Here is a 10,859-nt window from a genome sequence, read left to right on the forward strand (position 1 = left end):
CTCTATCCAAGTTTCATGGAAACCCGTCAGTATGTTACTTGCCTATTTGTATTATTGTATGTTGCATATTTGTATGTTTTCAATGTTGTGTTATGTGTAGCAAATATAGTTTTGTCGTACTTTGGGAGAAGCCAAACCAACCAACAAATGAAAAAGATCACATAACCTCCTTGGCAGTGGTTATAATGAATCAGGTTTATTTTCCAGTAAAATATAACATTAAAGCATGCTAAGCCTTGTACCAGTTTTTGTGTATGTGTGTGTGTGTGCGTGTGTGTGTGTGTGTATGTGTGTGTGTGTGTGTTATTATGACATATATGACCCGAATCATACATTCCACACAACATGTTTTGCCAGGTTTATTTGTCAGACACTTACAAGACGAGTGGTACTGTATTTCAAAGTTTAATGTTATCTTCACTGTCTGAATAACCGTTTGAAACTTTTGTGTTGTTAATAAGCACCTTGTGTGAATCACAGAACATGACAAAAAGCATATAAATCCCAATAAAATTATTTCATGCAACCAGATAAACTATCTGTTCTTTGTTTCTCTATCTATTTTATCAAACTAATTAGTGTAGCTGTTACTGAATAATGTTGTTTTGTTAATTAATGTGAGCGGCTTGTTTTGAAAGAGGCAATCACCTTTCACGAATGACTCAAAATTAATTAATTTCCAACACAACACCTGGTGAGCTCCTGTTTCACAGCCTCAGGCAAGATGTCATCAGTCTTGTCGGAAACAGTTGCTTGTCTTTGCTTGCCCCGCTGGCCCCTTGTTTCCCTCTCAGCCCCCTGGGTAAAGGGTAAATTGGCAGGTTTAGGATGATGCAATTGCACCACCGCCCTTCCAGAATATACACAATAACAAGTTATCCCAAGTGGGTGTTACACTTCAGTAGAGGTTGTTATTTATGACTGATTAAAATTAAAATTAAAAAAACACTTCAGTCTCATAAGTTATTCCTGATGTGCAAGTTCACAAACAAGTCACCACCCCAACACACCACACACACACACACACACACACACACACACACACACATGCACTCCTCTTTCCCAAACTTTTTGTTGTTTTTATCTGTAGCTACTCCAATAAAATATGAAATATAATAAAAGTAGGCCTCAATGATATGGAATTGTCAGCAATTATGTTCTAGAAAACATATATTTAAGAATAAATCTGCTCCTTCTTTTGATTTGTTGATTTTTTTAAACTGACATTTGTCAAGATTATTATTATTATTAAGGGCAGATTTCTCCTTGTTTATCCTCAGTTTTTCCAAATTTGGTTTGATTTCTCTCTATAAAACTAAATTAATATCAGCCTTAAGGGGCAATTAATGTGTAAAGGTAGGGGCCAAAAGGTTTGACATTGACACTAGGTCAATTTGTCATTTTGTTAAAGTTTGAGTTCATTACAAAAACTAAACCAAATTTTCTTGATGGAGATGCTTGTAATTATGGCCTATTTTGTTCTTCCATATTCTAAGGACATTTTCAAAATGAACATTAATATTACATTGTGACACGGAAATGGATTTAGGATGACAACTTGAGACCCTGAAGAAACTTGTGCCAGTGTGTTTTAGGGAATCAATTACTTCCACATAGCAGTTGAATAAAAATTTGAATCAATGTGTGAGACAAATACGCGTGGCCAGGCAAGCTTGATCAGACAAACAATTTCAAATGTGTGTTCATCTTTGCAGCAATGCACAGATTACTAGATATATAAGGTATGTGAGCCAACAGGAGTCTGCTTTTAAGGCAACTGTGTAGGAGAAAATATGGCACTATTAAAAGATTTTCTTGAAAGCATCACAATGGAGATTAGTCAAATGTTGTCTGTCAGAAGGGATGCAAACCCAGAATGGTCAGCAATTTCCACTTCCCACCTGTGATGATGAGGGTGCACTGTAAGACACAGAACCTCCCTCCACTGCAATGGTCTGTTCTTGACTCAATTCAAGTGGCTCATTGTTTCAGCATGACCAAAAGTGGGAAGACAGAACATCACCCTGCTTCTACTCTAACCTGCCTACACCATAGCACCACAAATGGTCCATGAGAGAGGTGCAAAATGCCATGTGGCTAAACCTGTAAACCAGTTGGATAGGCATGGACAATTAAAGCACAGAGTGAACACATCCTAACTAAATGCCTGAATCACCTCAGCTGAGCAGCATCAGCATTACTGCTGACACAGTACCGATTGCCCTGTAGATCTCACAGTCCATTTTACTGTCAATTGCAAAAAAGAAGACAAGATACTTAAACACCTTTACTTGGGGCAGCGACTCACTCCCACCACGGAGTACCATAGCATCAGACAGACTCAATTGCGTGCTAGCACTGAGTTGAGATCACAACCTGATGAAGCCAACAGACCGACATCTCAGAGACACAATGCTCACCTCCGCAAAAAGTATTGGTGACATGGCACAAACCTGTGCTTGACTTCCTGCCCAGGATGCAGGCACAGCTCTCACTTAATTTATTCAAGAACAGAATGGCTCAAGAGCTCTGTCAATATCTCCCATAACATTTTCAAGGGGACATGATCTTAAGTTTTCTGAAGTCCAACAAAATGTAGACTAAATGGGCAAACTCCTAAACAGCTCATCCACTCTTCCAAGACTAGAATGCAATCCACAATCGTCATCCTGAATCAGAAGCTCGACAAGAAGTAGGAAAAAAAATCCTAAGAGCACCCCGGTAACTCAATTGTTAGAGCGTGCGGCCCATGTGTAGAGGTCATGTCCTTGCTGCCTCTGCCCAGGGTGCTAGTCCAGGCTGTGGCCCATCGCTTGCATGTCATCCCGTTTCCTGTCACCTCTCTAAGCTGTCGCATAAATAAAACCATGAAAGGCCAAAAAAATAAATTTGAAAAGTATCCTTTTCCAGCAACCTGACACCCTGACATAAGCTTTTCCTGAGAATGCTGAGAAATGTGATATCTCAGCTGATGGAGCCAATCACAAACCCAGGCTGCCAGCCTTTGAGACTGTCCCTGACCCTGAGTTGACATTGCCCAGAGCCTTCAGCCTCTCCCACAGCATAATGTCACTGTATAGCTTTTTGACTACTTCAATGACCTCCACCAGAGAAATAGACAAGGTTTGTCCTGCACCTTCCAGCTCTGCCTTCCCCATGGAGGATCTGTCAGTCATGACAGGATTTCTCAAAGTGTTCCTTTTACTGTCAAACAATATCTTCATTCTGGGTCAGCAGTTCTTCTCCCCAGACGAAACCAGCTGGGGCTATGCCCTACTTTCCCTCCCTGTATTGTCTATTGATTTGCTAGAATCTCTTTGAGGGCGACTTAAAGTCCTTCTCCATGGTCTCCCCAGACTCATGCCATTACCAAGTTTTAAAAGGTTTTGCAATGACAGCCCTTCTGGTTTCCCAGGAGTCATCTGGGCCTTTCAAGCCCAAAATGAGACGTTCTTCTGCTTGGAGGCTTCCTTGACCACAGGTGTGAACTTGGTTCTCTGGTTGCCACCACGACAGGCACAGATGACATCCTGGCCATGACTTTAAGCAGCCATCTTTGAGTTTTGCCCACTCATCCTACCCCCAGATACAAGTGTGAACATGTTTCAAATTCAAAACACAATTGCAGTTTCCGTAATGGGGAGATTTTAAAAAAGTTTATGTGTTTATTTGTTTCATCTTTGGGAAGAGCCTGATTCCCTCAGCCATAACTGTCCTAAATAATAGGCCTCGCTGAACAGACCTGAGTGTGGTTTTGTTATTGCTGCTTGGTACTGTGTGTTTTTTGTGGTGTGTTGTTGTATGGACTGTTTTTGTAAAATGTCTGGTGTATGTATTGTCTTGTCAGAATATCTAGTAATTAAGAGAGAGAGTTTTGACATCGGGGTCTGGCTGTATAAAATAACACTGAAACTGAGGAATCAAACTTGACTTGACAATAATTTATTTCAAGAATAGCACACTAGATATGTCAATATGAAAAGGTGTTGGATTGAAACAACTCGTAATATTCTTCTTTGACCCACTCTATTTGTCTTTACGTATCCCCATTTCTGTTCTTCCTTCCTGCTCTCTCTGCAGACTATATTTTCTCCCACTCATTGTCTTTCCGTCTCACTGTCTGTATGCATGTCCTTATAGCTAATTAAACTATGCTTTAATTCAACATACTCGTTCTACCTCTCTTGTTGACTAGTTGTATATTTCAGTTAGAATTCTTTACTTGGATTGCTCTGTCTTAAGTCTGTCTGGTTATTTTTCTTTTTTTCTGTCTGTCTGCTTTTCTGTCTTTAGCCACTTTGTTCCTCTTCACATTCAAGGGCTTAATAGAAGATAGGGGACATCCAATACTCAGGGGCTTTAATTATCTTGGATCACATATCCAAGTGATACAATTGCAATCTCCTTATTGTTCACCTATAATCAGCTTGTGTTCAGAAACAGAAAGGCTGAGCCTTTTCCCCGGTGTGCATAAAATACTTTGAGTCTAACATCTTGTTAAAGGCTTGCTTACAAGAAAAGGAAATAACTGTGTCATAATACTAAGTATTCTGTCTTAGGGCACCTCAGTCCGTCCTCTTCTGAGCGTCACACTGGGACATATTAAGTGAACAGAAAAACCTGTATGACCTGAGGCAGCAAAACATACAGCATTGGCTACACAATCAGTGGAGCTCTGTTTTGTAGCCTGGGGGCTTTGTCATGATAATTATATGCACAACATCCTAACGACAGATTAATTTCACCATACTAAACCTGTTTGACCCCATGTAAGAATAAGAACAATTAGAATAAATACGGCAAAAATAGTCCTTTATGACAAATGTGGATTCTGTTGAAGCTACCATTATTTTGAAAGCAAATTAGTTCTTGTTCTAGTTCAGTTAGTTTTCCTCTTTCTCTGTAGTTCTCTGTGTGTTACACATTTGTTTGTGTGTGTGTGTGTGTGTGTGTGTGTGTGTGTGTGTGTGTGTGTGTGTGTGTGTGTGTGTGTGTGTGTGTGTGTGTGTGCTTTTGAAAGGTATGTAACTTCATTCAGCAGCCCCTTGTGACATGGGTCGACTGCCTGCCTCTTCACATCACTGAAGGATGTGTAAGGCCTAGTCAGGCATGATATTGTTACATGACACAGCTCATGTCTTTCTCCATTATGGTCAAGTGCTCATTCCAGTTTCTTGTTATTGTTGTTACTGTGAAACTGAGGGCTCTTTTTCCATTGATCAGAAGCCCAGAGGAAATTAATTAAATCTGACAGTTGTTATATGAGGCATGTGGCATATAAAGGCTACGGGGCAGCATCCACTGGATAGCTTGTCTGTGAAGTGTTGATGCAATGAGGATGTAGCACTCCAAGATAGGGTCTTATCTTGTGTATAAGGACTTGGGTTGATGATAAGATGCTTTGTTACATATTGGTTTGATATAGATGATTTTGCCATACTGACGTTCTTTGAAATTTTGCACTCTTCTGTACAAATTTCGTAGACGTGCTTGTCTGAGTCGGGTCATAATGTATTCTTTTCTTTACAATAGCTCTTGCTTTTTACTAACCAATGACAAACTGTGGTGCTTTGTCAGCTTTCAGGGTGCATGTTTGGATCATTTGCTGCTTGTACAGGTTATCAAAACATTTATGATTTGAGCTTGTCATACATTTGCTATCAAGGGTATGTGGTGACTTAGCTTAAAGAAAGGATGAATCATTTTTGGATGGGATCAGTAGTGTCAAGTCTTCTATGGAGAAGGACCAAGCTTGTGTTTTTGAGTTTCCTTTGGTGTATGATTTATCCTCCGGCCAACTCCCAACAAGACCAGAGCCAACAGTGCAAAATAATCCCAGGTTCTATGTCCCTGCCTGTGCTTGAGAAAAATGGAGACATCATTTTAGGGGGACTCTTCTCCCTTCATGATATGGTGGTGGAACCAAGTCTGTCCTTCACCTCTATGCCTCCTCCCACACAGTGCACCAGGTAAGCCGTTTTAAGTCTACAAAATGCTTTGATTTTTTGATTAAGCAACTATGAGAGAGAGAGAGAGAGAGAGAGAGAGAGAGAGAGAGAGAGAGAGAAAGCTTTACACTTACACCAATCAGCCACAACATTAAAACCACGGACAGGTGATATGAATAATCTTCTTGATCTTCTTGTTCTGCTGAGAAACCTTGGAAGTGTACTGACACACCACAAAAACTGCTCAGCAATGGCTTGAGGGATGCAACAAAGAGCCCAAGGTGTTGACCCGGCCTCCAAATTCTCCAGATCCCAACACGATCTATGGGATGTGCCAGAACAAGTCTGATCCATGGAGCCTCCACCCCCCCAACAAAAAGGACCCAGAGGATCCACTGCAATTGTCCCTGTGCCAGACACCACACAAGACCCCTAGAGGTTTTATGACCATGCCTTGACAGGTCAGAGCTGTTCTGGCTGCGCAAGGGGAACCTGCACAATATTAAATAGGTGGTCTTAATGCTGTGGCTAATCGGTGTATAATTGTGTTGAAAAATAAAAATGCCTCAAACCATCTTCTCTCTTCTTCCAGATTTAACTTTCGGACATTTCGATGGATGCAAACTATGATCTTTGCAATTGAGGAGATCAACAGAGATGGCAAACTCCTTCCCAACATCACACTGGGCTATAAGATCTATGATTCATGCAGTACACCCCATCAGGCTCTGAAAGCTGCCATGGAGGTAATGGGGAGTGAGATGGATTCAGGGGTTGAAGGAGACATACGGAGAAAAGCCACCTGTCACGGGGCAGTACCAGCTGTGATAGGAGATGGAGGCTCTACTCAGTCTCTCGTAGTGGCCCGTTTCCTGGGAGTCTTCCATGTGCCACAGGCAAGTTCGTCACAGCTTTTTAACAACTGTGTACCAGTGATTTACTGTGAGTTACAGCCGGGCAGGATAGAGAGAGAGCATTGCTTTTTGCCACAGTATGTCTTGGTGTTACTACCACTAGGGGGAGTCAGAAACTCAACATTTATTGGCTTTAACCTTTGCATACTGGCAGTTAACATCATCAGCTGGTAATGTTTTCACTTTGTAGGCTTGTGTGTGTGTCATCAAAGCAAAATGTAGTTCTGTAGACACCAATTGTAGGGAACTACCAGAGCATTTCTGAGTATTTTGGCCAGTGTTTATTTGACTGTCTGTGGACAATTTTTTGTTACCGTGGACACGCCACAACTATGCAAAATGCAGCCACAAAACTTTCCAGGTGTGTAGTTGAGAACAAATCAAGGCCAAAATCGAAATAGGTATGGTCTGAATGAGGGCACTGGAACTAGGGAGGTACGGCCCCACACTTTGCATCCCTGGCCCACATTTGTTTAAGCTGCAGATCTCTGTATCCCTGTTCCAATCATTCCTGTCCACTCTAGCTTAGCTGTTATTGTTTCGATCTTGACTCTCTGTCAGAATGTGGACAGACCGTGTAAAATACAGCCACAAAACTTTACAGGTATGATGATTACTGAGTAGTCATTGGTCCCAACATGAACATGTTGACGTGCATTGCAGCTGGTGTGATCCCATCGCAAGATGGTCTCTACTTTATTTTTTTTTTATTTTTTTTATGTTGGACATTGGAAATTGCTTCTTCCAGTAGTTGTAAAATTAAGTTACCACTTGTTTCTTCCCTCCATTCAGGTTAGTTATTTCTCCAGCTGTGCCTGTCTCAGTGACAAAAATGTGTTCCCTGCCTTTTTAAGGACCATGCCAAGTGACTTCTTTCAGGTTAGAGGCAGCAGACACTCAAATTACTCACAATATGACGTAACCTCTGTTCACAAACAAAAGCATGTCCATTCCGTTCCATGAAACAATATAAATCATTCTCTGTCCCTCTCTTCCTTACTAGGTAGATGCACTAGTACAACTTGTCAAGCATTTTGGCTGGACTTGGGTGGGTGTAATTGCAGGGGATGATGCCTATGGCCGTGGTGGGGCAAACATCTTTGCAGATGAGGTGGGTTGCACACCAGTAAATAAAGCTAAATGAGGATGCATTACCATTGTCTTATTTTCAACGCTGAACGTACTGTTAAGGTTAAAAATTAAGTTGTCATGTATCTCTTCTGTTGCTCTCTCAGGTTAGAAAGTTAGGTGCTTGCATTGCCCTCCATGAGATCATCCCTAAGAACCGAGCACAGACTACTGTTTCATCTATTATTTCCAGGATCCGCTCCTCTGGGGCTCGGGTGATTTTAGTGTTTGCTGTGGAACAAGATGCAGCTGCATTGTTTGATGAAGTACTCAGGCATGATGCTTATGTTCAGAATCTTATAACTCAATACTGCAGTTTTACTGAATTTGAATTTCTGATGTGTTTATCATTGCAAAGATGTCATCTACGTATCTCTTGCATTTAGAGAGGGGCTCACTGGGATACAGTGGCTGGCCAGTGAGGCTTGGAGCACAGCTGCTGTCCTCTCCACCCCCAAAAAGTATCACCACATTCTGCAGGGTTCTCTGGGATTTGCCATTCGGCGAGCAGAAATCCCAGGATTGCAAGACTTTCTGCTTCGCTTGCATCCCTCGAGCCCGAATGCCCTTGAAGATCCCTTCCTGATACCCTTTTGGGAAGAGGTGTTTCAGTGCAGCCTGGGTGTGCAGGCTGAAGGTCAGGAACACAATGTTGAGGGTAAACCTCGATGTTCCGGAGCAGAAGAGCTGAGGAGTGTGAAGAATATTTATTCAGATGTGACACAGCTAAGGATTTCCTACAATGTCTATAAGGCAGTGTATGCCATCGCCCATGCACTCAAGGCTATGAGAAGTTGTGTGACAGGAAAAGGACCATTTCTTCTGCAGACGTGTGCTGATACGGACAATATCCAGCCATGGCAGGTACCATACTATATGTTCCCTAATCGGTTCAACATCAACAAAACATAATTTATAGATTTTGGTGATACAACAAGATGATCAAATGTACTTTCTGTCCTTAGCTACTTCACTACTTAACACAGGTGGAATACATGAACTCCTTTGGTGATGAAACCAAGTTTGATGATAATGGAGACCCCGCTGCCATGTATGACCTGGTTACCTGGCAGCTGACACTAAATGGAGAAATGGACTTTGTCACTATTGGCAAATTTGATGAGACAACCACAGTTGGAAAGCAAAAACTCCAGATACAGGAAAAGAACATTGTATGGAATGGCAACCAAACTGAAGTAGGGATCTCAATAGCATTCAACAACTTTTTGCAAGTAGCATCTTCTGTGATAATATATTCACTATGGGACTGTGTTGCAACCAGTGCAGTATGTATTTCATCTTTTGCTCAGGTTCCCTTGTCAGTATGCAGCAGTATTTGTCCCCAAGGTACCAGGAAGGCGATCAGACCTCACTTCCCTATCTGCTGCCATGATTGTGTGGTTTGTACAGCTGGGGAGATTAGCAATCAGACTGGTGAGGAAACTGCCCACATTATGTTTATTGATCTGACCTACAGTTGCAGTGGTAAATCCACAGTACAGCAGCTAAAGACTTCTTGTCTTTCCTTAAGATGCCATAGAGTGTACACGCTGCCTGCCAGAGTTCTGGTCCAATGCTGAGAGGACAGCCTGTATCCCCAAACAGGTGGAGTTCCTCTCCTTTAGCGACACCATGGGAATCACACTGGTGGCGATTTCCCTCATTGGCTCCTTCTGTTCCTGTGTTGTTGTCCTCATATTCTCCTGGCACAGGACCAGCCCTATTGTCAGGGCCAACAACTCTGAGCTGAGCTTCCTGCTGCTCTTCTCCTTGACTCTGTGTTTCCTGTGTTCTCTGACCTTCATTGGCCGGCCCTCTGAGTGGTCCTGCATGCTGCGACACACAGCATTCGGCATCACCTTTGTCCTCTGTATCTCTTGTATTCTGGGGAAGACAATTGTGGTGCTAATGGCTTTTAAAGCAACACTTCCAGGCAGTAATGTCATGAGGTGGTTTGGGCCTGCGCAGCAAAAGGCAATCATTACCTTTTGTACACTGGTCCAGGTAAGGACTTTTTTTAAGTGCTTTGAATACTCAAGGGCATATATGTTCAAGTGTAACAAACAAACAAACACAATGTCTCTTTTCATACAGGTAATCATATGTACAGTGTGGCTGGTCGTTTCTCCCCCGACTCCACGGCAATTGATGCCACGCGAGAGCGCTATTGTCATCCTCCTGTGTGACGAAGGTTCACCCATAGCATTCGCTCTCGTCCTGGGCTACATCGGCCTGCTGGCCTGCGTCTGCCTCCTCTTGGCCTTCCTGGCAAGGAAACTCCCAGACAATTTTAACGAGGCAAGACTCATCACCTTCAGCATGCTCATTTTTTGTGCAGTTTGGGTAGCCTTTGTTCCTGCCTATATCAGCTCTCCAGGGAAGTATGCCACAGTCACAGAGGTGTTTGCTATCTTGGCCTCCAGTTATGGACTGCTTGGCTGCATCTTTGCGCCAAAGTGCTACTTAATCCTGCTTAGGCCAGAAAAGAACACAAGGAAACACCTTATGTCCAAAGTTGTTCTTACTGACAAATTTTAGGAGATCACCTTTACCACATGTGCATTTTATAGACTTGTTGCAATGGACTTTTTTAAGATAAATAAAAGATATGATATATGTATATACATGTGCACTTCGTTTTAAAATAATTGAAGTAACTGAATGCAGACACAAAGTTCCTCCTGTCCTTGAACTGAAACATTTACTGTCATGGTTTGGGTTTTTGGTTTAGTTATTGATTCCTGTTTTATTTTGTAAGGTTCATCCTCATGTGTCATGATGTGGTACTTCCTGCCCTTTCTGTTGTTTTCCCTCCTTTGTGATTGTCCTGATCAGTTTCACCTGTCCCTGATTGTACTTCTGTGTATTT

The 10,859-nt window shown here is 42.1% G+C and overlaps 1 protein-coding gene across 1 annotated transcript; it reads left to right on the forward strand.

Moving 5' to 3' along the window:
- The first annotated feature begins 5,778 nt into the window (after positions 1-5,778).
- On the forward strand, positions 5,779-10,528 carry LOC141019734 (extracellular calcium-sensing receptor-like). Its single transcript, XM_073494736.1, has 10 exons — positions 5,779-5,969; positions 6,541-6,844; positions 7,655-7,741; positions 7,866-7,973; positions 8,098-8,264; positions 8,377-8,854; positions 8,956-9,186; positions 9,301-9,424; positions 9,522-9,994; positions 10,085-10,528. The coding sequence occupies exons 1-10, from the start codon at positions 5,779-5,781 to the stop codon at positions 10,526-10,528; spliced, it is 2,607 nt and encodes an 868-aa protein (XP_073350837.1).
- Positions 10,529-10,859: the final 331 nt, after the last annotated feature.

Source organism: Pagrus major, chromosome 2 (genome assembly GCF_040436345.1).
Source record: "Pagrus major chromosome 2, Pma_NU_1.0".
Lineage (NCBI taxonomy): Eukaryota > Metazoa > Chordata > Actinopteri > Spariformes > Sparidae > Pagrus > Pagrus major.